We start from the raw sequence: 27,334 nt of genomic DNA, 5'->3' as shown, positions 1-27,334 counted from the left end.
ACATAACCTTCTTGGCAAATGTAACTTAAGCGCCATTCAGAATACACGTTTTAGCTGACTGTATTGTACGTCATTGAAGGCACCATATTATCATGGCCCCAATTATATTTTTTGATATTGTTTGACATTCCTTTGTTGTGCGGTTCCACAAGCAACCACATTGTGTGCTGAATATATTTTCTAAAGTGCACATTGCCTCTGTTCATGCGTGTTTGTATGAGAGATCAAAATGTGTACATTCAAGAAATCGCTTCGAGCGTGATGAACCCAACAACCCCGATGAAACATTGATTTCTGTCGCCCTCTGGTGGACTTTATGAACCAATTGGACTAGACAGAAAAAGCATGCAATTATTTTATTGAGAAACAAACAAAGCTTTGTATAAAATTGTCAGCACGTAAAGACAACAAAAAGAAAAACTTACATATAAAACAGCAATAATATTTTTTCAATGCATTTAAATAATTGTAATACATTAGACCTTGTGGATACAGTCAGCATTTTAAAAACATTCACACGTGTATATATACATTGTCAAACCAAGCTCAAAGCAGCGGACAAATAACATCCAGCATAAAAAATTATTAAAATGTGTAGCAGTGTCCAAGTGAACCCATATGATAAACCTCCTGTGTTGTGTGTTATAATAAATATTTTTTTTTATCAAAGTCAACAACCCAATTGTCAAGCAATATCTGTAAACAGTAAGCTCGTGCATCAGGTTCTAACAGAACAATGGCTGCTATTACTATGCATAATTTCACAGAAATAATTATAATAGCATTAAAAATATTTAACTTTAATAAAAAATATGATGTTTACATTTAAGCTTCCGCAGTACAGCACATATTTCTCCTGCTGATTATGTTTACTTGTCACCTTCATGAAACCAAGTGTTTTGAGAAAACTTAAGATGTGGTGCAAGTTCTTAGAACTCTTTGCAGATTTTGTAGCAGAGACAAAATCTATTACTTTCTCCAAAGAGCTCTGGAAGACCTACTCATCTTCATGTTACATTTTTCATCATGCACTTCTTCACCTCTCTAGAAGAACCTCACACTCAGATGGCTTCCATTCCACACCAGGAAACTCTTCCACAACTACGTCTGCATTTACATATATCAGGTCCCAAGATCCCATAAGAGAAAACTAGGATGTTTTCAGTCTTAGCTTTCCAACAGTCAGGCGGTGTGTATCTAAACTGGGTACCTCATATGTTGACAGGGCTGAATTAATTTTCCAGGGGTGGTCTTAAGGGAATACAGCCATCCATCTCCAGAGACTCTGGCCAACCTTCGTACTTGTTGCCGGTTTTACTGTTCTTCATACGCTAATGGGAGCAATCAAACCGAACAGATCAGTTCAGACGTCATCAAAACTGAGAGATGGATTGTGATGCCTTTTTTCCCTCTCTCCTATACTAGGTGCTACTGCTTCAAGAGCTACAGCCAACTACACTATTATCATTACTAATAAATAATACTCTGACTAGTACTATAAATAGTAGCAGTAGTCTCCTTTATACTAGCAGTAGCTGTGGTGTTGCATGGGCTGCCAGGGCCTATAGGCAATTACCATAATTTCCCGGACTATAAGCCTTTTTAACCCACACTTTGAACCCTGCGTTTTTTTTTACATTGCTGCAGCAAATTTATGGATTGCTAGGTTTCCAAGCTTCACATGCTGCCAACAAATTTGGCCTTGTCATATCAGACCAATGAAATTGCCGGACAGGTGGGCCAATACGTAATTGGTGGACCAATTAAATTGTTTACATTAAATCAGGAATCCTCAACTTTTTCCAGGCCAAGGACCCCCGAACTGATGGGCAGTAGCAGCGTATATATCTTGTATGAAATTATTATTTTATTTTACATTGAACTCGCGACTCCGAGAGGGACAAGCGGTAGAAAATGGATGGATGGATGGTCCTAAAGGTACTTTGTCATCGTGCAATACTAACGATATTCAAATAACAGCACTGTGCCGCTAATTGCTAGCTGGGAGATAGTGCGCTAATCCCCAGCTTGACAACTAGTGCACCAATCGCTAGGTTACAACTAACGCGACAATTGCTAGCTGACAACTAGGGCGTTAATCGCAAGCTGACAAATAAATCACTAATAGTTAGCTGGCCATTAACTCGCTAATTGCTAGCTGGCAACAAGAGCACTAACCCCCAGGTCACAATTTGTGCGCTTATCGCAAGCTGGCAACTAGCACGCCAATCGCTAGCCGACAACTAGCGCGCCAATCGCTATCTGACAACTAGCGCGGCAATTGCTAGCTGGCAACTAGGGCGTTAATCGCTAGCTGACAACTGGAGCGATAATGTCTAGCTATCCCAAATGGGAACCTGAATAAAATAATATAATTATTTATTCATGTCATATGTTATTATTTATTCACATTACAGTGTGTTGGCTCAATATTCATGTGGATTTAAAGACAAATACATTTGTGGAAAAATTGCGGGGGGAAATATAATAAAAAATATTTTAAAAAGATCACCTAAAAAATTCACGTGTTGAAGACCTCTGCAAATCAAACATACTCACATAATTATTCAGTCTGCCATTTATTTTATAGATTTACTTTCATCAAGACATGACAAAATGCAAACAACACAGCCCTAAAGCAGAAGATGATCAACCTGGCCATCGAAAAAGGAAACAGCGTAACGTAAATCCACCACCACCAAGGAGGCCCCCTAAATGCCGGACCGCCGCGCACCGAAGAAAGCACAAGCCCAGAGGCAAAAATGAAAGCGTAAATGAGAAACCAGACCGAAAAAAGCGTGACGAAGCAACCCCCGAGTCCTTTTAACGCTTTCACTGAAGGGGACAACTCAAATAGCCCCAGCGGCACGTCTCCAGAAGACTACTGTATGTTGTACGTGTTACATGCGTGGTATTCTGTTACATTTGTGAATAAACACAAGCGCCAGTGTAACTATTTCAGATTTCAATGTGTACACCTGCGGCTAATAAACATGTGTGGCCAATATACAGTTTGTACAAAAAAAATGTAGTGGGTGAGGCTTATATTTCTGTGCGCTTTATAGTCCGCAAATTACGGTTTATCCGTACTAACTCAAACATAAGATGACTGAATTTAGGACAAGATTTATTTTTCAAAATGTTTTTACAATAAAATTTATCTTTTTAATGTATTTTCAATATCAATGAAATAACAGGACAACTGCAATAATTTCGTAGTTGCTCAACAGTCTTAACATGATCAGGCTTGTCTGCTTGCTTACTTGCTCAGCTATTGAAAACACTTTTTTCTCAACAGAACTTTGAGTCAATTCAAAATGTTTTCATCATTTGAAACCTTCTGCATCTTTTTCTGTTGCATCTCTTAGAATTTGGAGGTTGTAAACCCTGCTTTATATGAAAAGTGCCTTTTTTCAGACAATAGATCACACATAAATGTAAGCCGCACCCACCTAATTTTTAGACTAGTTTTATTTTGTACATATATTGGCCACACAGGTCTAGAAGCTGCAGGTGTACATGTTGAAACATGAAATATTTACACAGACGCCTGTGTTCATGCAGACATTTAACAAAAGACATTGCCTGTAACATGATTTAAAGTCATTGTCCTTCTCCTGCATGCCGGTCCGGTCTTTCAGGTCCCAGTTAGTATATGGCTGAATTTCCATTCTGAGCGAAGGCTGTTTCCCTTTTCGATGGCTTTGTTGATCGCTTTTGGCTTTGGGGCTGTGTCGTGTGTATTGCATGTCTTCTTTATGATGAAGGTGAGTCCATAAAGCTGAATGAAAGCTGAAACTGTGTGATAGTGTGTTCAATTTAATGTGAACAATTTCATTGGTCCACCGTGACCCGTCTAGCAAATTAATTGGTTTGATGTAACAAGACAAAATTTGTTGGCGGCATGTGAACATGGAAAAACCCATAAATATGCCACAGCCTTGCAAAAAGCGCAGGATTTAACAACTCAAGATACCAAACAGTATAGTTGCGATCGATTGAATGCCCTGAGAATAGAATTACCTGGATGAATGAGAACATCCATAACAAAATATTTAAAGATTTATTCTGATATAATTTTCATGTTTATAACTTACAGCTTATGAAAATCTTGAATTGAAAATTTCAGAAAATGATGGGCTTTCAAAAATTGTAAATCATGAACAAAAGTTATAACAAATAAAAGCTTGACATATTTCACTTTGTATGTAATAAATGTATATTACATATTGGTTTCACATTGGAAGTTGAATTGCTCAAGTGAAAAGCCTTTAACCAAATATTCAAATTTTTTGAGTTTCACCGACCGGAAATTATGGTAATCACTGTGGAAAACATTTATAAGCAGTGAGCACATAACAATTCAGGAATATAAATAGACACTGTAAATACATTATAAGTACCTGCTCAAATGGACTCTTATTCTCGATTCCCTTGGCACCGACAAACACCCAGCTGTCCCGAAAGGCCAGGTCCTTCACGGCTGTGCTCCCGAGCTCCTCAAACAGTCGGCGAGATTCGTCATTCAGCCTGCGGCCGGACATGAGAACAATGTTTACTTACAGATGAGCCTCAACCTTTTTAGAAGGAATGTTAATAATGAAATAAAAGTTAACTACAGAACCTACTCAGTGATTCAAACACTTTACAAGCTGTTTACAATGTATGCACTCTGGGAGTATAAAATAATCACTTATCATGCTTGTTATGTTACACCACATGCATCATGTAGAGATAAGAGCAGTTTACCTGATAGACAGATGATAACTATGAATAATATATGAAGAAGAAAATTGATGTGGACCCAAATTGATCCCTGGGGAACCCGATAGGGTACTACAAAGTGGGTGAGGTAGTAATAGGAGATTATTACTTGGAAGCTGGATCGTCAAAGGAGGCCACAAACACCAGTGTTCCCTCATGGAGAGGCCTCAGAAACTTCAATAAGTCCGAAACATCTGAGGACAAACATCACAGTCTTGATTTCATACATTACAATAACACTAGGGATATAACAATATGAAAATCTCATTTCACAGTTATTGTGACCAAAATTATCACGGTTATCATTATTATAATGGTATTGTTGAATGTGCTAAAAAAGTACTTATACACACACTGAAATATTTTCACCAAGTTATTTTTTGATTTTCTAAAATCTAAAATAAATACACACACTGTTGGAAAAAAATACTATTTGGCATGTTTTGTGTTTTTTAAGCTTCACTGATAGTGTTTTAGTCTTAGTATTTTATCTATTTAAATGGTTAAGCTTTTATTGTTTCAAATATTGCTTTGTACTGTTGCACTTTAATATTTCTTGAAATGAAAAGTGTGTAACAAATTAAATCTATTATTTATGGCAGGCGTTGTGGCATCCTACTCTGTTCAGCAGTCCTTAAACGCATCGTAAAAACACCTTGTCTTGTATTCCTACGAGTAACTCTGTTCTAAGAGAGCAAAGGTTGTAGATTTAATGTGCACCATTGAATATCTTAGTTGCACATCCAGCAATGTGTTGTGTGTGTTGAGGTATGTTGTTTCTGAATGGTGAAAGATGATAATGAATTGTATTTTCATTTTAGCATTTAAACTAGTGAGCTGGTGCCAGTCAGTCCGTGAGTTAACTAAAGTGCAGTTATCAGTTACGGTCTTTTAACAATTTTTAATTAAAACGGTAATAATAACTGTCGGGGGTTTTATTGCAGTTATCACTATAAATTGTTATCGTTACATCCCTAATAAACATCAACTTTGATTACCTCCTGCCCACATGTCGAAGCTTTTTGTTTCCAGGAGTTCCCCAGAGACCCCTGTAGAAAAACAAAAAGCAGTGTGTGACGCTTCATCATTAAAACCAAATATAATCATAAAACACTTGGGTCATGGTACCATTCACCAAAGCGATGTTTAGTCCTCGGCCAACATTGTTCTTTACACTGCTTAATAACCTGTGTGAGAGGAATAGAGCGAAGTTAAAACACAATCCAAAGCACAACGCTTCTTTGCCTTCCTCGTTATCAACCTACACTCTTACATTTCAGCTACTTACTAACTTAGACTAGTCAATGTAAGCTAAAATAGTAGTACAGATACACTTCACCTATTATTGTCTAAATAGTTGGCAACACAAGTGAATACGCCTCATAAATTGTGTCCTTGGTGTAAATATTTAGTGTAAGCACCAGAATCCTCCACCAACCACAGGACCTTATATATGTTGGGTATGGAATACACCAGAGCTACAAAGGTTGTTACTGAAATCCTCTTTCACACAACAAGTCACCTGACATCTCAGAGATGTGTTTATACTGCTTTACTTCTCTAAAGCAGTGATTCTCAACTGGAGGTGTGATGTCCTATTTTAAAACAAAGGACAAACTTAATACATATCTTTGCACATATCTGTGACGTAACCTTCAGGTGTACCATATTTTTGTTTACTTCAGTATTTTTTTTTTTTTACTACAGTAGATTCAGCAATTGGATTACAGTTATGCAATAACGAGCTAAATGAATCAGACATTTTTGCACAGCATTTAAAATCTTAATTTATCTGGGCAGTATTCCTTATTGTGCAGCAGAGGGCGCCATTACAAATCTACACATCAACAGCTAAGGCAGTAATTCTCAAACTGTGGTATGTGTACCACTAGTGGTACGCACGCTCCATCTCGTGGTACACCAGAAATCACTTGATTAAAGTACAGTGTTTTAATTCCCTATATCCAAACACAGTGTTAGTGTTCAAACAGTGTGTGAAGTTATATTGGCCAAAAATATTTAAAATATACTTGTTAAATGAAATCTCTGCCTTGAGTTTAATGAATACGTAGGCCTACTACGCTACTGTATTTTAATGTTGGTCATTATGGTGGTACTTGAAAAGCCAAGTGTTTTCTGAGGTGGTACTTGGGGGAAAAAAGTTTGAGAACTTTTTGGTGAGTCAGGTTTTATGAGCCAATCAGAAAATAAGTATCCATGTGTTCACATCACAGATCATTTTTGATATTTTTAGACCAATTTGATTAGGCTAATAAAGACTGTGCCACCCAAATGAAGATTATATAATGCAACGTAACAGCTCTAAAGTTCAGTTGTCGCCACTGTATAAGTCATGCTCACTGTCCACACCTGGGACACTTGGGCAATTTTTACTTTCATTAGCCAGACCTTGGATGCATACTGTTGGAAAATGTTCACCTGCTCCATATTTAAGATTTTTTTAAAGAGTTCTGCACTTAGGGCCGTTTGCGCTGTAGTGTTTTTCTACGCACTTGAAGTTACTCACATCTCCCTCGTTCGTTAGCAAAAGTACTAAAGTCGTTGGAAAAATATGCACAAGGCCAGATTTGACAGCTATTGCCCACATTTTAGGGCTGCTCCACGGTTGGATGAAGGCGTGCGGTGACACCGTGACAAACTTACATCAAGGAGGAGAATGCCGCACGGACAGAATAAGCGCAACTATGCATCTTCTATCCACTTAAGCGCATGGGACAATAGGACCCTAAGTCCCAAAGACACTCTCCCGGACTTGAAGATCTCACACAGAGAGCTTTAAGCTGAAATTATTAAAATCATAAAGAACAGTAATTTGGATTTATTTATACATTGAACAGGTTTTCAACAAGTATCAAATCCTCCAAAGACTTTTTCTAAGAGACTTAGCTGACCGTGTACCCCATCGGCCGGGACCTGTTTTCATTGGATTGCTGTCTTTGCCTGGTACAGAGATGACATTTGTAAACATGTCTTTTGAACAGCTCTTTTAGCTGACAGTGTGTCTCACAGCCAAACCAGTTGATCACTAAAATAACGTATAACCAAGTTTATTTTCTATATTGTTATCTCTTGAGACGATATACTGTAATAAAAATGTCTCCTGAAATGTGAAGGTTGTACTCACTTGTGTTATTGTATATACTATAGAAGTGATAAAAAAAAGAATTGAAGAAAAGGGGAATGACACAAATAAAGAGGAAAAAAGGGCACGAAGAAAGAAAGATAGTGAAACGAACTAAATCAAAAAGGAGCAAACATCAGAGAAGTCAGTGGAAACAGTATGTACATTATCTCACATTTTATCCTCCAGACAGATTTTGGGCCCAATGACATTGGCAGCTCCAGATACCAGACGGAAAGCCAGGTGTTTGGAGGGACATGGTGCTGAAAGGCCACATTTATACCGCCGTGGTCGCACTTCAGCTTTAAAAACAAAAAATATAGTGTAGCTATATTACAATGCTGCTGGAGAAGGATTGGATATTTAAAGTATTGTCTTATAAATACCAGTTGTTGGTCCCTGACTTTCACCTGAAAACAATTAAAAAGGAAAGAGAATTAGTCAAAGAAAATGAATTATTTTACAGAGACTTTGTTATAAACACCAGCCAGACACTTTATTAGATGCAGCTGCACAATCCAATAAGAGCCAGAGTGACCTGCAAGAGTGGTTTTAACTAACAGTATGTTTGCTATTGTGAGAGGTATAAAACTGCACTGCATCATATTATAGGTGTTGCTAATATTTTGTATAATGTAAAACATATTTTACACACTTATGAATATGACCCTGTGTCTTTATCTAACTTATCTTGGCACCGTTAAGTGAATGTCTATCTATAAAGCATGTAATGAAACCTAATTAATCTTGTATGGTTATGGATGACCACAGTGTATCACACCAGGTATCTCCCAAGATCTAATACAACTGTCAGCACATATTGTTAAATCAGTGGCGAGCCTGAGAAGAATAACTTATTTTATTTTCTATACAGCACTACATCACAACTTCTAAGAATATAGTTCATATAAAACAGGTCTATGCCTTGTTCTTTAATAAAACAAAATAGATAACCTTATCATATACATTTTTTTACACAATATCTTATCATTTATCTTGCATGATTGCAGGTTTAAAATGTCTTATATGTTCTAGGTATGTTGTGCGGTGGAGCGACCTTGTTTAATAAATGGCATGTCTTTATTCTGACTATATGGGTTACTATGGCATCTTTATATTACTTTATATAGTGTACATTTGTAAAAAGTAACTTTGGAGGAGTGATTGCAATGCAGTCAACTACATTGCACAGTGCGCTTATACAAACCCTGTTTCCATACGAGTTGGGAAATTGTGTTAGATGTAAATATAAACGGAATACAATGATTTGCAAATAATTTTCAACCCATATTCAGTTGAATATGCTACAAATACAACATATTTGATGTTCAAACTGATAAAAAAAAGTTTTGCAAATAATCATTAACTTTAGAATTTGATGCCAGCAACATGTGACAAAGAAGTTGGGAAAGGTGGCAATAAATACTGATAAAGTTGAGGAATGCTCATCAAACACTTATTTGGAACATCGCACAGGTGAACAGGCAAATTGGGAACAGGTGGGTGCCATGATTGGGTATAAAAGTAGATTCCATGAAATGCTCAGTCATTCACAAACAAGGATTGAGCGAGGGTCACCACTTTGTCAACAAATGCGTGAGCAAATTGTTGAACAGTTTAAGAAAAAACTTTCTCAAACAGCTATTGCAAGGAATTTAGGGATTTCACCATCTACGGTCCATAATATCATCAAAGGGTTTAGAGAATCTGGAGGAATCACTGCACGTAAGCAGCTAAGCCCGTGACCTTTGATCCCTCAGGCTGTACTGCATCAACAAGCGACATCAGTGTGTAAAGGATATCACCACATGGGCTCAGGAACACTTCAGAAACCCACTGTCAGTAACTACAGTTGGTCGCTACATCTGTAAGTGCAAGTTAAAACTCTCCTATGCAAGGCGAAAACCGTTTATCAACAACACCCAGAAACGCCGTCGGCTTCAGTGGGCCTGAGCTCATCTAAGATGGACTGATACAAAGTGGAAAAGTGTTCTGTGGTCTGACGAGTCCACATTTCAAATTGTTTTTGGAAATATTCGACATCGTGTCATCCGGACCAAAGAGGAAAAGAACCATCCGGATTGTTGTAGGCGCAAAGTTGAAAAGCCAGCATCTGTGATGGTATGGGAGTGCATTAGTGCCCAAGACATGGGTAACTTACACATCTGTGAAGGCACCATTAATGCTGAAAGGTACATACAGGTTTTGGAGCAACATATGTTGCCTTCCAAGCAACGTTACCATGGACGCCCCTGCTTATTTCAGCAAGACAATGCCAAGCCACGTGTTACCTCAACGTGGCTTCATAGTAAAAGAGTGCGGGTACTAGACTGGCCTGCCTGTAGTCCAGACCTGTCTCCCATTGACAATGTGTGGCGCATTATGAAGCCTAAAATACCACAATGGAGACCCCCGGACTGTTGAACAACTTAAGCTGTACATCAAGCAAGAATGGGAAAGAATTCCACCTGAGAAGCTTAAAAAATGTGTTTCCTCAGTTCCCAAACGTTTACTGAGTGTTGTTAAAAGGAAAGGCCATGTAACACAGTGGTGAACATGCCCTTTCCCAACTACTTTGGCAAGTGTTGCAGCCATGAAATTCTAAGTTAATTATTATTTGCAAAAAAAAAGTTTATAAGTTTGAACATCAAATATCTTGTCTTTTTAGTGCATTCAATTGAATATGGGTTGAAAAGGATTTGCAAATCATTGTATTCCGTTTATATTTACATCTAACACAATTTCCCAACTCATATGGAAACAGGGTTTGTACATGTGTAAACGGCGTCGGCTCAAACGGTTCCCAAACGGGTACTTAACAAATTGAAAACACGCAAATTTTTGTAAAAACTAAAGCAAAAACAAAATGCCTTTTTTGTCCTTTTATGACATTCAAGTTGAGCAGACTAGTAGGTAATGGATTAAATGATAACTAAGTAATAATTTACATTAAAAAATAACACATAAAATCTACAAAAAGATAGCATAAATATTGCAGCAATACAGACTGTGCAAAAACTACTTACTTGAGTAGTAATGTTGGATACTCAAAATTCTGGGTGTTTCTGAATGCAATCTCAGTCATCTTACCTGTTATTGGTGCATAATGAGGAAGAGCTGTGTTGTTGTTAAGGCTACTGGCAAGGCGAGCGCTACGGTGTCAGCCCCATCTCTTGATGATGCACTATTTTGTTAGTGGTCTTATTTACATGCCAAAGCCCTCTTTCAAACCAAACCCCACTTTGACTGTGTCTCCACCCCGTCAGCCATGTCGTAGTTATCAGTGCTTGTATGTTGAGTCTACTGACATACCGTATTTCCTTGAATTGGCGCAGGGAATATAGTATTCGCACGTCTAGAATAACTGCCGGGTCAAACTCGTTTCTCAAAATAATTAACGCATGCTTGGCCTTATCGCCGGTTTATTATTGAAGCCGGATCAAATTCGTTTCGCAAAATATTAATTTTATTATCGCATGTCTATAATTTTCACCGGGTCAAACTCGTTTCGCAAAATATTTAGCATATGGCTAGAACTTCCACCGAGTCAAATTCGTTACGTCACGAGTGACGCATCTGTCCTCATTTTCAAAATGGAGGAAGCTGCTTTCAGTAGTTTACAATCGCACAAAGGAAAAAAGATAAAGAGCTATTCAGTAGGATTTAAGGTCCAAGCTATTGAATACCGGTACAGTATGCTAAAGAGAACAGTAAGCAGCTATGTTTTATTAATATACCGTAGCTGCGTGTGTGAAATACTGTATAAGTCATTAAATGACTCCCGCCTCCTGGTGGTAGAGGGCGCTGCCGCGCTAGTGATCCTTCTTGCGACTTCCGGTACTGCAGAAGAAGTGAACACACGCAGCAAGAGATTTTTTTTCTTCCTTCTAACATGGAGAATTACATACCGGTATCTAAAATAAAACAGTTTTCTAAACTGGACTTTCAATGGAAGCAGGAGGTAATAATTAAAGGAATATCTCCATCGAGACAGAGACTTTTAAAACGGAAAAAAGAAAATAATGAAGACTTCTATAAACAAGTTATCGATGCTTTTGGTCAGAAGGAGCTGCAAATGGACTCCATTCATAAGTACAGGTAAGACCATAATAACGTTTTTTTTAATTAAATGTGCTTTTCATGATGGTATGCTTACATCACACTCAAAGCGCACGCCTAAATTTTATGGATTCCTCTTGGTAAACGCCAGAGTGAGAAGAGGTTTTAAAATAATTACCGCATGCACGGCCATCCCGCCGGTTTCCGGTAAACGCAGGAGTGACAGGAGGTTTTAAATTAATTAACGCCCCTGCGGCTATTCAAGGAAATACGGTAAGTTAGAACTATACGTTACTTCTTACTAGAAATGGCGGAGGATTTTAGCTTGCATGTGTACGCATAAGCCAGTCTGCCCCACAATAAGAGGATAGAGAAGAATAAGGAACCTATTGATTACAACTTTGGACAACAACTGAATAAAAATGGTGCTAAGCTCATGGGGTAAACCTTTACCATACATGGAGATATATGCAGACGTAACTGAGGCAATATACATCAGTAAAGTCTTGGAAGAAAGCAAGCTTGTTTTATTAAAATCTCTGCCATGCCTCCACGGTTTAATTTCAAATTTTCAGGATGAATGGGGATCCCAAATACACAAGCACAGGTACCAACAAGTAACAACATGTGTTTTTTTTATAATAGCACCCTCGTTAACTCTTTACACTGTGAAAATAAATATATATTTAAACATTGATTATAACAAAACGAGCAACTTTAAAAACACATTCCTACAAATTCTTGAAAAAAAAAAAAAAAAAGAATACAAGTTGCTATGCGCAATTACTCACTAACTTCACTCTACTAATCTTCCACCACTCTGTCTTTTAAGTATAAACCGTACTGAAATATTTGCAAGTTCCAACAACCCTGACATTTACAAATCTAAGAAATATCACCCCAAAACTGCTCAATGTTCTGATTTTTGTTGTGATTAGGCCCAAATAATGGCATTCCCTGCTGGCACTAAGCCTATATTGCATTCAGTACAGAAAATATATTGAAACATCTATTGATTAAAACAATCTTCTTTTATATATATATAACACACACACACACACACACACACACACACACACACACACACACACACACACACACACACACACACACACACACACACACACACACACACACACACACACACACACACACACACACACACACACACACACACACACACACACACACACACACACACACACACAGAGAGAGAGAGAGTGGTGTGCAAAAACATTAAAACACTTGCCATGAACTGGAATACAAAGTCTTATAAAACCCTTGTTTCTTTCACAATGAACCTTCAACCATACTGATATTGCATAAATAATGATAAATGGGTTATACTTGTATAGCGCTTTTCTACCTTCAAGGTACTCAAAGCGCTTTGACAGTATTTCCACATTCACCCATTCACACACTGATAGCGGGAGCTGCCATGCAAGGCGCTAACCAACAGCCATCAGGAGCAAGGGTGAAGTGTCTTGCCCAAGGACACAACGGACGTGACTAGGATGGTAGAAGGTGGGGATTGAACCCCAGTAACCAGCAACCCTCCGATTGCTGGCACGGCCACTCTACCAACTTCGCCACGCCGAAACATGAGAGACATGATAAGAGAATGAGGAATGATTTGGCAGAAATCTGAACAGTGAACTGCAATGTAAACTCTAAGAAAACACTCTGGAATGAGTCAGAGCGTGGAATGACAACAAAGATGCGCTGCAGTGACTGGTGCTAAGGTGGGCCACACTAAATATTGGAGTGAAATGTAAAAAAAGGACTGGACTGATAAGATGGTAGGTAAATTATAAAATATGACAAAAAAATTAAATTCAGGCTTTGGGAACAAATGAAACACCAGTTTCATAGATTTGATAAGTGTTACAATATTTTGCACACCACTGTATGTATAACACACACACACACGGTCACACACACACATATATATACGTAAGATTAAGTGTGCAATAATAAAATCCATATGTCATTTGCCTTTAGTTTTATGACTTACTATTGAAAAAATGGTGCACAACTGTACCGTTTCCACCTCCAAACAAGCTGTTTACAAGCAGCAAGGTGAATCCCACCAACAGCAGCACTGCCAAACCTGTGAGACAAACAGGATTGAAACAAAGAAAATATTAAATCGTACCACACGACCAAAAGTTTATATCATGTTAGGTTGTTACCTGAGTAAACATACCTGTAAATCTCATGATTCAGGCTCTTGTCGACCTACAGGTGAAGATGGAAGACAAACTCCATATGAGGGTGGTTGGTTTGTATGTACACAGTGCATTTTTACAAGAGGGCTTGTTCAAAAACACATTTCCATTCTTCATGACACACACGAGTGAGGTGCCACTTGTGAAGCATTTCTGTATTTGTACAACCCGATGATTCAATTCTGTGACAATATTCATTCCCATTTTGTTTGGCTCTTATTTCTGAAACCAATGTCATTATAGTAACCACGTTATATTATATACAATTGCTCCAATTTGTAAAATCATACAATTATTCCAGCAGATACTGAGGAAGAGAGGACTGGGGGTAAGATATCTGTGAGGGAGGGACAGCATTTCCCCCGCCTCATGATAAGATGCTGCCATCTGTTTGATCAAATGAAGAACAGGAATGTAACATGATTTCAAATGTTGCTCGTGGCTCACACAGAGCATTATGAACAATGTTGTGAGTAGAGATTGTGGTTGTGGCGCACATGAAGTGTATTAATTAACTCATATTAAGTTCCACAATTAGTGAATGTTCCAATTCATCTTGGAGAAAGCAAACCTTCAAGTTTGAGTACACATTGGTATTTCAGCTTGAGCACATGATAAAATAAGGCACCTTAGTTTGAAATTCGCAGGTGAATTGGATCACTTCTCACAGGAAGGAGGCCCTAATTGGGACTTCGGAATGCAAAAGTGATAGCCCTATCCTTGAGAGGAGACTACCTGTGTAGTTCAAACACCAACCTTTAAGTTGTGACTTAAAGCAGTTGTTTTCCAGACACTTACACACAATTACTCCTGTTCGGGAGCCTGTAAAGGACTGTATATTTACTTTAGGGGGATGCTCTAATTTTCACTATTTACCAAATAAAGAAAGTCTAGGAGAGAGTGAGAGGACACCACTTATATAGTTAAACAATTTACTAAACCATATAATATACAATAATCAGACAATAATAAACACACATTAATTACACTCATACACTCATCCCCACTCACACGCTACCTCCCCAATGAAACCTCCCGCACTAAACCAATTACACAACACACACACACAGTCCAACCTGGGCCCCTTGGCTGGGCCAGAAGATAGTCTGTTGTGGTCCTGCTGATCGTTGGTGCACGTAGGGGTGGGGGTGGTGAGTTGCAACTGCTGGAAACAAAGGGGGCGTTGGAGAGGGGGGACACCTCCCGTTGTAGAGTAGAGAAGGGGGGCGGGGGGGGGGGGGGCTCGGCCGTGCTTCCTCTTAGCTCCCTCACGAGTCTAGTCTGGAGCGAGAGGAGAACCAGCCTCGTCCTGGGTCACCTCTCTGTCGACTAGCCCGTGAGCGCGTGCTACTAACACTCGTACCTCGCGCTGTCCACTTCCCTCGCAGCAAGGTAGCCACGATAGCAAACAACTACACTCTACAATGTTCACGCTCGCTCTAGCGGTTAGCATGCGCTTCACCTCCTACTGGCAGCGTGAAGCGCCCAAAACGTCCTTAAACTTAAAGTAGTGCACTGGCACTTAACTGTCACTTATGACACACTTAAATACAAAGCTTAGAGTACTAGTTACTTATCTGATCTGCAACTGTGGTGAACTCTATCTCCTGGTAGTATTACCGACGCTCCGCTGCCTGTCAAATGCCGGAGCTCTTTTAAACACTTTTTTCTACCTGCCGGCGGAAACGGAAGTGCCCGTAACCATGGCAACCGTAACCGTAGCAACGGTTAAACCAATCTAAAGAAAATACATTTCACCTTCCCAAACAACACATATGAAATGGAAATAAATAATAATCCCTTAACAGAAATCATCTATCTATAGAACTAAAATGGACAATTTATACAAATATGAAAACCTTCAGAACAGCCGCCCCCTGATTTATGTGAAGGAAATCAGTTATACTAATGAAGGTTTGATATATAAGCAGATCAGGGGGGTTTAGGGGGAGTCGGGTCAGAGTATGAGGGAGTCGGGTCAGAGTATGGGGGAGTCGGGTCAGAGTATGGGGGAGTCGGGTCAGAGTATGGGGGAGTCAGGTCAGAGTATGGGGGGGAGCTCGATAAGGCAAGCGACTGGTCGATGGTAGGTTCTCTGGCCAGTGTCCACTACTGCTGAGCGAACTCTTCCATCCTTCCCCTTAGTGACTGTCTTCACTCTGCCCAGGAGCCAATGCGCTCTGGGTAGCGCTGGATCCACAATCATGTCTGGCCGCCCCATGAGGAGAGAGTTGGGCGTGATGGGATTGAGGTCAGCAAGTTTGCTACTTGCATATGCCAATGGTTTACTCTCCTGCTGAAGAAACTTCTCATCCGAGCCCTCTTTGACCATTTGTAGTCCCTCCATCATCTCCATGACATCAGTTAGCTGGTAATGAGCGGTTTGGAGCTGCAGGGCTAATGTGTTCTTCTCTTCTGACATCTTTGACAACTGAACAGAGGCCGTTCCTCTCATGCAGAGCACTGTTCAGCTTCTGTGCTGCAAAATACGTTTCTACTTTTGCTGTTTTAACTTTATCTATCTTTATCTTTACCTGGGCCAGGAGGTCAGAGGTCAACTCTTTCCTTAGTGCAAGTTCAGAGTTCAGTAGCTCAATCTCAGAGTGCAGAGCCTGGACTTTCTCTTCTTGCGCTTGTCCTTGTCCTGGTTATGTTGTACTGCACAACTACTTCTGTCTCACTGGCAGCCTTATTGTGATGGTTTGAGGGTTCCTCCATTTTGTACTCAGCCCCGAGGAAGTGCATTCGGGTCTGGCTGGGATTAGCACTCTTCAGGTTGATAGGGCCTTGGAGAGTCCAACCAAGTGGGGTGTCCAGGGCGACAGGGCAGCCACGTGGGCCTGGGAGGATGCGCCTTGGGAGGGCCAGCCTTGCCTGATCGGATCCGATTAGGATGGTCGGTACCACTTCGTCTTCTTGATCAAGCCTCAACTCTGCCAGATGGGGGTACTTTGCCTTGAGCGCCTTTATTGGGTAGCTATAGGTAGAAAGGCTCACGTCAGCCGCGGTGAACACATCGTGCAGGGGGTGCACTTCTCCTGGTCGCCCCTTTGCCATGATCTCCAGGGACACTATCTCACCCGCGATCTGGGTGGGCTTGGGTTGGATGGTGAGGATCTTCATCTGATGAGGATGACCTTTGAGCCCGAGGGCGGTGGCTGCCTCCTTCATCAGGATTGTGCACTCTGCACCGTCATCAATGATGGCATAGGTGGACATCTTCCTCCCATCATGGCGTAGGATGACCGGCACCATCTTGAGTAACACTCGGGGGTGGTTACAATGGACTGGGCCTACGTAGTATGTACGACCCTCCTGGATCTCACTGGATAGGTCCCGGGGGTACTCTCCGGTCTCCGGCTTGTCGCTTCTGGTATTGAGGTCGTGGAGGACTGTGAGGTGTATCCTGCCGCATTCCTTAATGCGACAAGGCCTCTTCAGGGTGCATTGCTTGGCCATGTGCTCACGGGCGCACCTCCAACATCGCTTGTTGTCCTTGATCCACTGTTTCCTCTCTTCGGTGTTATTCTTCCCAAACTCTGGACAGTGTTCAAGCCAGTGGGGGCCCGTGCAACACGGGCAAGGCGGTTGTGACTTCTTGTCACCCTGCTTAGGGCCACCCCACTCACCGTGGGGGGTGTCCCTCTCCTCCTCAGTGTCAGCCCCTGGGATCGTCGTCATCACCCGGACTGACCCTTCCTTCCTCTTGGTTGCTCGATTGGTCCATTCGTGTCCGCCGTACTTCAGCTCAGCTTTTGTAGGGAGACGGATGTGCTTTACCTCACTTCTCAGAAAGTCAGATAGCTCCTCTAAGCTGGCTGCTGGCTGGTCGGGGTGGAGCTGGTCGTGGCGCCGCCGGAACCTTTCCTCTCGATGTCTGGGCAGCTTCCTTATGAAGCGCTCCACGGTGGAGCCTGTGTTTAGTTCCCTGGCTCCAGTCGGTCCCTGCAGCTTCAGCATCGTGACCAGAGAGCGGATGCGGAGGGCGTAGTCATCCAGGGCTACGTCAGTTCTGATCTCGGGTAACTCCCCGAGGGCTTCAACCTCGTCGAGGATGTGGTCCCATGGACAACCCCAGCGGTGATCTAGTTCTTTCATGCTGTCGGTGTAGGGGGTGAGGGACTTGGCGTGGGACCACATCCTCGACGAGGTTGAAGCCCTCGGGGAGTTACCCGAGATCAGAAATGACGTAGCCCTGGATGACTAGAGCTAGTTAGCTCACCGCAGCTCGAACCTGGCGTTCGTGAAGTCACTGGGCAGCACAAAAACACAGGTGCGAGCTGCGGTGAGCTAACTAGCGGTTAGCATGCGCTTCACCTCCTACTGGTAGCGTGAAGCGCCCAAAACGTCCTTAAACTTAAAGTAGTGCACTGGCACTTAACTGTCACTTATGACACACTTAAATACAAAGCTTAGAATACTAGTTACTTATCTGATCTGCAACTGTGGTGAACTCTATCTCCGGGTAGTATTACAGACGCTCCGCTGCCTGTCAAATGCCGGAGCTCTTTTAAACACTTTTTTCTACCTGCCGGCGGAAACGGAAGTGCCCGTAACCATGGCAACCGTAACCGTAGCAACGGTTAAACCAATCTAAAGAAAATACATTTCACCTTCCCAAACAACACATATGAAATGGAAATAAATAATAATCCCTTAACAGAAATCATCTATCTATAGAACTAAAATGGACAATTTATACAAATATGAAAACCTTCAGAACAACTCCTTTTATGGTGAGGTGGTGCTGTTTAGACTTAGCGCACACCCAGACAGAAAAATAAGGAATATATAAACTGATGGTTTGGCTTCTCCAGGTTAGGAATTTTCCATTTTTGACTAAGATTCCTGCAGACCAGTTTAAATGACGCTCGCTTGTAATAAAGCAACTTTTTGGTTCAGTAAAATTCAGTTTTACCATGAATTGCTTAACGTGGACCCCGACTTAAACAAGTTGAAAAACGTATCTCGCCTAGTGGTTAGAGTGTCCGCCCTGAGATCGGTAGGTTGTGAGTTCAAACCCTGGCCGAGTCATACCAAAGACTATAAAAATGGGACCCATTACCTCCCTGCTTGGCACTCAGCATCAAGGGTTGAAATTGGGGTTTAAATCACCAAATCATTTTGGGGCGCGGCCACCGCTGCTGCTCACTGCTCCCCTGTGGGGATGGGTCAAATGCAGAGGATAATTTCACCGCACCTAGTGTGTGTGTGACAATCATTGGCACTTTAACTTTAACTTGTATTCGGGTGTTACCATTTAGTGGTCAATTGTACGGAATATGTACTGTATTGTCTAAACTGTACGGTTTCATATAATGTATTCTTTTCCTTCACAATCTACTAATAAAAGTTTCAATTAATCAATCAAAAAGCAGAGCGTCTCAGACGTCTCTTTTGATCCAACTACGCATGCGCGTCGTCCCTCGGCTTGGGAGGGGACGACAAGACCAGAATTACACTTCACACACATAATGAGTTATTTTCAGGAATTTAGCTATCTTTCTCGGTATTGTAAATTCCATTCCAATGTGGTTAAGAAAAAACGTTTTGGAATGAATTAACAATGACTCCAAACTGTAAAATGACAAGGAAACTGAACACTGTTGATTGGTGTGTATATATATACTCATTATATAGTGTTGATTGTAGTGTACTTACCAGATATTTGTCGTGTCCAGGCGTAAAGTGTTGCTTTCTCTCGGCGACTGGCTTTAGCTGCAATTAGCGACGAAAGAGCCGTATAACAAGCTTTAGTGAAGTTAAACTACTTTTTTCGCCGTCTCTTCCCTAGTAAATTTCAATTGAAGTATCCGAAGTATTTCCGACCTGACGGAAATGCCCACTCTCGAGACACATGCACTGAGTCTGCGCGAACAACGTCACGTGACCAGGTTGATTTCCGCTTTTTTTTTTTTTTCCAAGACCCGTACATTATTATGCATTAAATCACACGGTCAGTAATGAGAAAGCAACAGGGTAAAATCAATCAACAAAAGTATATGTAAGTTAATGTGGCAGCGTGTATTGCTTTTGATAGGGGGAAAAAATGAGCCGAAATGCAACATGACCCCACCTACTGTCAGTGTCATCGTCTGCCGCCTACAATACTCTAACCCAAGATGGCTGCCCACTCTGCTGCATTCTCCATGGCCAAAATCATCAAACCCCTTTGGGGTGGATTAACAGGAAATACAGTCAAAGTAAGACCATAAACGATGCGTCGATTAAGGCTCCAAACTATACGTGTAGATTAAGTTTGTACTTGTTTCATTGTCTTTATCGTAGCACAAGGTCAAATGGTGGACAGTAACTAGAAATGTACATGACATGTTTTTTCTTCCAAACTCACTGTTGTTTTTAAATGTTGTATTTCAGGTATTTGGAACAACTGTGACAAGTCAAAGGAACAAGACAGGGCTGACTGTGAGTGGATCTAAATTCTTACATTTGCGTATCAGATAAGTCAAAGTGAAAACATCTGATTTATTTTTCTTCTTGACCAAAGGAGTGAATTATATTTTGTATTTGTTACGATAAACTGCTAATTGTACGACTGTATGTAAAATTATAATTGTTTCAAATATAATTTGAAACAAAGTAAAATAATGATCATAATTTGGATTCATTTTCTTCTGTCCCTCTGTATGCCTCGCGGTCGTCTTCTAAAGGGTGAACACATTGTGAGTATCATTACCTTCATTGCATCACATTTCGAATAAATAACTGCATTATATCAGAAAGGCAAGGAAAAACACAAATTAAATGATGACAATGTCAATTGAATTGCTGAAGAGTCATTTAAAAAAGTTTTTAAACACTGCTTCTACATTTTTGCAAAAACTTTTAATTGACAAAAAACACAATTACTGTAGGCATCATTTCAGTACAACAAGAATGACCCGTGTGAAGTTGGACCCACTTATCATTGAAAATACAAAAACACTGCAATTTAATTGTGCTACTTTTGTGCCGTAAACATTTTCGTTTGAAAAAATCTAATTTATGACTAGTGATGTCAAACAAATGTAGCACAAACAAATGGGGCACGTTTGGGGAGATTTTGGCAAAGTTGGGGGGCCGGTTATATATAATAACACATTAGTAACATCAAAATTATGTTAACATGAAAACTATAATAGATAGACAAACACATTTTTCAGCACAAACATTTGGGCTAAGTTTGGGGAGATTTTGACAAGGTGTTACGAATAATAAAACGTTAATCACATAATAACTATAATAGTTAGACAAACAACATTTTGCAGCACAAATGAATGGAGGTTTGGGGTGATTTTGACATGGAGTGGGGAGCTGAATGACGTTACTGGTCAGAAAATGTATTTTAAAATAACTTATGGTTTATATTTTAAGATTATTTCAAACATGCATACAATTACAACATCCATCCATCCATCCATTTTCTACCGCTTGTCCCTTTTGGGGTCGCGGGGGGCGCTGGAGCCTATCTCAGCTACAATCGGGCGGAAGGGGGGTACACCCTGGACAAGTCGCCACCTCATCGCAGGACAATTACAACATGATACATCACAATTTCCAGTGATTGAAAAGGAGTAGGAAGAAGCATAGCTTATTTAATCCTACCTCTTTTCCATTACATAGCAATTGCTAACACCTTTGTCCACTTCCTGTTCTCCGTTTATTCACAATATACTCCATAAATAATATTAAAAAAAATAGAGAAGTAAGTTTTATTTCTTTTAGTGTGATGATCAATATGTTCAGAATGTTTATCATGGTTCTTCTTGGTATTTAGTAAACACTGAGTGTGAACAGTTTCCATGCTGTTTAATCAGCCTCTTGATATGCCACACCTGTGAGGTGGGATGGATTATCTTGGCAAATAAGAAATGCTCACTAACACAGATTTAGACAGACTTGTGAACAATATTAGAGAGAAACAGATCTTTTGTGTATATAGTAAAAGTTTTAGATCTTTGAGTTTAACTCATGAAAAACAGGAGCAAAAACAAAAGGGTTGCGTTTATATTTTTGTTCAGTGTAGTGTTAAGCTATTTTTTGTTTTTGATATGTATTTTTTTTTAGCAGTTTCATATAGTGTATATTCATATGAATCTTGCAGCCTCCCCCAGCTAAGTATGGAGGCAGACACACTGTGACCCTCATACCTGGAGATGGAATCGGTCCAGAGCTCTTTAATCATGTCAGAGAAGTTTTCAGGTTGGTCAGACTGTAAACTATCAAATGTTTAAATGTGTTGATTTTAGGAAATTCCTGTTACATCGCTTTCGTGTTTTGTCATCATCATAGGTTCAGTTGTGTGCCCGTGGATTTTGAAGTGGTACACGTCAATTCTGCCCTGGAAACTGAGGATGATATCAACAATGCAATTACTGCCATTCGGCGTAATGGCGTTGCCCTTAAAGGTGAGGTTTATTGACTAACAAGAAAATTTTAGCTGACATTCACAAAGATATAAGCCTCTAAAACATTCAAAATTTAACATTTGGGTTCAACGCTTATTAGACGTTTAGATATAAAAAAAAAATTATGCGATTAAAAACAGCATTGCCTTCTTAGTAGCGGGAACTAGCATCATCTATGATAAATCATATATGGGATTAACGATCACTATGTCTAATTGTGCTTCCAGGTAACATAGAAACCAAACACACCATGCCCGCATCTGTCAAGTCCGGAAATAATCTCCTCCGGTAAATTTGAACTTGTCCCTGGCGTTAGTTATGTACTTCACTGTGGCTGTTTAATCAGTTGTTGAATGTATCAACAGCACAAGCTTGGACCTTTATGCCAATGTGATGCACTGCCAGTCCCTCCCTGGTGTCCAGACTCGCCATAAGAACATCGACATCATAATCATACGAGAGAACACAGAGGGAGAGTACAGCAGTTTGGAGCATGAGGTGAGACAATGATTTACGAGCCTAGTGAAGCCTCGATGGGTGATGAGCCAAATGTTGTTTACTATTAAAGGGGGAAAATTGTCACACCATTGTATAGTAGTTGTACATACAGTATATGGGCCTGGGCTATATGGCCTAAACATTTGTATTCTGAATTTTCCCCGATTTTTTTGCCTACTTTTCAAAGAAAACAATGAATACAAATTATGTATAATTCAAAACAAGTTTTGCTTTTATTTGATCAAAAACTACTAGTTTGAAATTACACTGCTTACACTGCATCCTACTCTTAGCCAAAATAAAATTTGTATAACGTTGTTCTTTTTAGACCAGATATACATTTTACTTTTTATGCAATAATTTTCAAAGAAGTACATTAAGAGCTTCCTCTGGGAGGCAATACTTCTACTAACAAAATTGTAAACAAAAATGTAGCATTCTACATTGCATGCAAATAAATAATCTACCTCATTGAGATTACGGTAATAAAGTGCAAACCTAAACCTTCTGTCTTGAATAAAATCATTATTTCAATAAAAATGTAGTATTACATTAAAATAGGTCAAATAAGTATTGCAGTAAAATATAGCATGCAAACATTGAGATGAGTATATAGTTTTAGCAAGGGGATAAAGCCAGGTTTTTCCATGAAGTATCCTGGGCTCCTTGTGAGTGTGTACTAATGTTTAAGAGAATGTACACTTCACATCATTTTTGCGCTTACCCATGACTAAAAGTAAACCGACAACATGCTTTTTTCCAAAATACTGTACTTTGTCTGTAGCCCACAACGAGCTTTGCTAACGCTAACAGCCTACGAAATGCTACGTGTGAAACTAAATAAAACATGCTTTGTTTCAAATGTAACAGTCTCAAAATGCAAAGAACAAACTAACATGTACCAAGCGATGGCGTTAAAAGTGATGTTGGATCATTTCACGGCTGCTGTGCAGGCTATTCGCCGTCTCTTTATTAGCTCACTAACCCAAATTCCTTTGCTTTGCTTTGCTTTCACACTGGAAAAGAGAAAAATCTCACCAAATCGTTTTTTGCAATGTAGCAGTTAATGATGCCGTACGTTTGCGTTATGTTTTGAACTTGTTAAAGTAAAGAACAAAACTTTAGTCCAGAGTCTTGCGTTCAGCCGTGTAAATAAGCTATTCAGAGGCCAGCAGGACTCACAATGCATTGCGTTTACGTCACACTTTCATGCCCTATACAGTGTATAGCATGGCAGTAGCTTATTGTTCCGATAGCTTCTTCTTTAGTCCACAAACAAGTTACTCAATTTAGCCTCAATTGCTTCAGTCATCAACACCCATTAGGAATAATTCTTAACGCCTGTTCCAACTGTCATTTGTTGTGCATACTGTCTTCTTCTAGAGTGTATCCGGTGTTGTGGAGTCTCTCAAAATAATCACCAGGAACAATTCCCTCCGAATCGCAGAGTACGCTTTTCGACTAGCCAGAGAGAAAGGGCGGCGCAGGGTCACTGCTGTCCACAAGGCCAACATCATGTGAGTGACTCTGTGAAGTTGAGTGTGAGTCGGATGATCCTCCCTGATATAATGTCATATTGTGTCGCCAACAGGAAGCTAGGCGATGGCTTGTTCCTGCAGTGTTGCAGAGAGGTGGCTTCGGGGTACCCTGACATCACATTTGACAGCATGATTGTAGACAACACCACCATGCAGGTAACAAAATGTTTCTAATCTACATTTAACACACTTCCTTGTGGTCTAGATTATGTATTTTACATGCTTTGGTAAATTTTGTTCCACTGGCACATTTATAACGTACTTTCTCCGTATGTCTGCAAATGGTTCATGAGTGGCGATGTTCCAGTTTGATAACAATTCAAAAAATAAATGTTTTTATCTTTTAAAAATGTACACTTATAAGTGTATACTTTAAAGACCTATTTCACCACTATTGCTTATTTCATTTAAGACATGGTTGCAAATAAACTTCATAGACAATATATAGATTTGCCGTTCACAACATTAGGTATACCTGCCCAATGTCAAATCGATACATAGCAGCATAAAAAATGTTTAACTCGAGTAGCCAACTTTGTGACATTAATGAGTAAAAAAAAAAGAAGACAATCATTAAAGGTCCCTCTTTAAAATGTACCACAGTGAAGGGTTGTCACAATACCAGAATTTCAGTAGTCGATACCTAAGAATTTCCACGATTCTCGTTATTTATTCAATACCACGATAAAATAAAAAACCTGAACTTATGTACTTTCAAATTCAATATGTTATTGAAAACGGTTTGAAAGCGTGAAGTATTTAAGATCACTGTGCTTCAACATACTTTTGCACATCATTTAAAAGGCAGTAGCAGCTGCTAATAGGTAAATGGTCTGTATTTATATAGCACTTTACTATACCTGGAATGATACCCAAGTGCTTTACATTATAGTACATATGATTCACACACACATTCACACACTAATGGTGGAAGCTGCCATGCTAGGCGCTAACAACTTTACATTAAAAAAAAAACAGTAGTGGCCTATAGCTTCCAATTATATCAACAGTTTTCATTAAAAAAACAGTACTTTGCTTCTAAATATGATTATTAAAAAAATAACAATAGTCAAAGATGTACACACTCACTGGGCTTGTGGTGGCGGATCTCCTCTCTCATTCGCACGGCGAATACTTTCTTGTCTGCTTGTATTTGATTTCCAAATAAATACATGTTTCAAGATACACCTGTCTTTCCATAAATACACCTGTACCTCTACTCACTAAATATAGCATCAAAGTCGCATAATTTGTGCTAAGTCCGATTCTCTGGCGAACCAGGATGCATATGACATGTGTTGGTAAGTGGAGTTACGCCCACCTACAGTACAGTTATGCTACATCGCCACACTTCCATTATACATTATACGAGGGTGAATCGTAAGGCCAAAGCCCCATTTGTGATAGGGTTCCACTAACAAGTAAGTAACTGGGAAACACTGGCTTATTTTTTTAAGAGAGCATGTGTTCACTGAAAATTGACATGTATCGCTGTGGGAAAATGTTGTACAGTATTCAGTAGTGACGATATTGGAAAAAAGCAGGTATTGATGTCGATACTTTTGAAAACCCTACTGCAGTGTGTGGACATTTGTATTTGCTTGTCTAGTTGGTGTCGAAGCCTCAGCAGTTTGACGTGATGGTGATGCCTAACCTTTATGGTAACGTGGTGAGCAACGTGTGTGCTGGTCTGGTGGGCGGGCCCGGCCTGGTGCCTGGAGCCAATTATGGCCGTGACTACGCCGTCTTCGAAACGGTGAGGACACTTGCCTTTTACGGGAATGGAACATGCATCATTTATGTTTGCAAGATAAGATGATTAAAACCATCTTTTTTCCAGGCCACAAGGAACACAGGAAAGAGTATTGCGAACAGGAACATTGCTAACCCCACTGCCCTGCTGCTGGCCAGCTGCATGATGCTTGACCATCTTAAGTGAGTAACATTACACTTTTATCGGTCCATCTGCTGCGCAACTGTTGACTCTTCCTTATTTGCATGCCTCCAGGCTGTATGATAATGCGACTTTGATCCGGAATGCAGTCCTCACCACCATGAATGAAACCAGGGTGAGTCATCCGTCACGTACAGGTTTGAGCTAAGTTACATCACCTTTTTAAGTCAAATGTATTCTCTTTGTTTCCCCCCTTCAGTTGCATACTGCGGATATTGGGGGACAGGGCACCACATCAGAGGTGGTCCAGTCCATCATGAGGATCATCCACAGTAAAGGGCAACACACAGCCGACATCTAAAGATTTTAAACACACACAATGTTACTGTATTATTGACATCAATATGGTTATTTGTTTTCCCTTATCCACACTGCTCTCCATTATCCAATGATAATGCACCCATTTGATATCTTATCTAGTCAGTTATTTTATTTATCATACAACTTACTGCTACAGCCTTTTCAGACTACCACACCGTGCAATTAATGCCTTCCTCATCTCATGTGCTGTAACGTTGATACAAAGGTGTTAACTGTATGTATGTAACAGACTGTACTATCGTGTACGTTGATGGATTATTCCTATGTCATCATTTATACTGTGCAAACACAAGAGGCTTTTCTTTGGCTCACATGACCGCACTTAAATCATTTCCCGTCTACTGAATAAAGACTTATAGTATTTAGCGTATGGTACCATAATACTGTGTAACATACATCTTATTAAATTATTATACCTGGAA

General features: G+C 39.9%; 2 protein-coding genes across 5 annotated transcripts; one reads left to right on the top strand and one right to left on the bottom strand.

Moving 5' to 3' along the window:
* Window positions 1-341: 341 nt before the first annotated feature.
* Window positions 342-20,111, bottom strand: fam3a (FAM3 metabolism regulating signaling molecule A). Of its 4 annotated transcripts, none has more exons than XM_062053043.1 (11): window positions 19,855-20,111; window positions 19,259-19,352; window positions 14,172-14,203; window positions 14,007-14,075; window positions 8,293-8,316; window positions 8,082-8,208; window positions 5,893-5,951; window positions 5,763-5,813; window positions 4,874-4,958; window positions 4,404-4,530; window positions 342-1,331 (listed from the first exon to the last, which is right to left on the bottom strand). In XM_062053043.1, the coding sequence occupies exons 3-11, from the start codon at window positions 14,182-14,184 to the stop codon at window positions 1,233-1,235; spliced, it is 654 nt and encodes a 217-aa protein (XP_061909027.1). In that variant the 5' UTR covers window positions 14,185-14,203; window positions 19,259-19,352; window positions 19,855-20,111; the 3' UTR covers window positions 342-1,232. The 4 variants fall into 4 exon arrangements, with proteins under 4 accessions (XP_061909027.1, XP_061909025.1, XP_061909026.1 ...); XM_062053041.1 differs by having other exon boundaries at window positions 13,980-14,075; window positions 19,855-20,110; XM_062053042.1 differs by lacking the exon at window positions 19,259-19,352.
* idh3g (isocitrate dehydrogenase (NAD(+)) 3 non-catalytic subunit gamma) lies at window positions 20,096-27,334 on the top strand. The gene is made up of 13 exons (XM_062053044.1): window positions 20,096-20,396; window positions 20,572-20,619; window positions 20,865-20,876; window positions 22,298-22,395; window positions 22,486-22,601; window positions 22,829-22,889; window positions 22,967-23,099; window positions 24,483-24,616; window positions 24,691-24,793; window positions 26,247-26,393; window positions 26,478-26,572; window positions 26,646-26,706; window positions 26,791-27,334. Exons 1-13 carry the CDS (start codon window positions 20,316-20,318, stop codon window positions 26,890-26,892), a joined length of 1,191 nt encoding a protein of 396 aa, XP_061909028.1. The 5' UTR covers window positions 20,096-20,315; the 3' UTR covers window positions 26,893-27,334.

This window comes from Entelurus aequoreus, linkage group LG07 (genome assembly GCF_033978785.1).
Source record: "Entelurus aequoreus isolate RoL-2023_Sb linkage group LG07, RoL_Eaeq_v1.1, whole genome shotgun sequence".
Lineage (NCBI taxonomy): Eukaryota > Metazoa > Chordata > Actinopteri > Syngnathiformes > Syngnathidae > Entelurus > Entelurus aequoreus.
This window is presented reverse-complemented; position numbering and strand designations above follow the sequence as displayed.

Excerpts from the sequence above, each read along its gene's own strand:
- idh3g (XM_062053044.1), top strand. The coding sequence starts at position 20,316 with ATGGCTGCCCACTCTGCTGCATTCTCCATGGCCAAAATCATCAAACCC. Across the intron at positions 26,573-26,645 it reads ATGATGCTTGACCATCTTAA|GCTGTATGATAATGCGACTT; the intron begins GTGAGTAACATT and ends GCATGCCTCCAG. Across the intron at positions 26,707-26,790 it reads CCACCATGAATGAAACCAGG|TTGCATACTGCGGATATTGG; the intron begins GTGAGTCATCCG and ends TCCCCCCTTCAG.
- fam3a (XM_062053041.1), bottom strand. Across the intron at positions 5,952-8,081 it reads ATCTGTCTGGAGGATAAAAT|GTTATTAAGCAGTGTAAAGA; the intron begins GTGAGATAATGT and ends CCTCTCACACAG. Across the intron at positions 1,332-4,403 it reads ATAAGAGTCCATTTGAGCAG|CGTATGAAGAACAGTAAAAC; the intron begins GTACTTATAATG and ends TGCTCCCATTAG.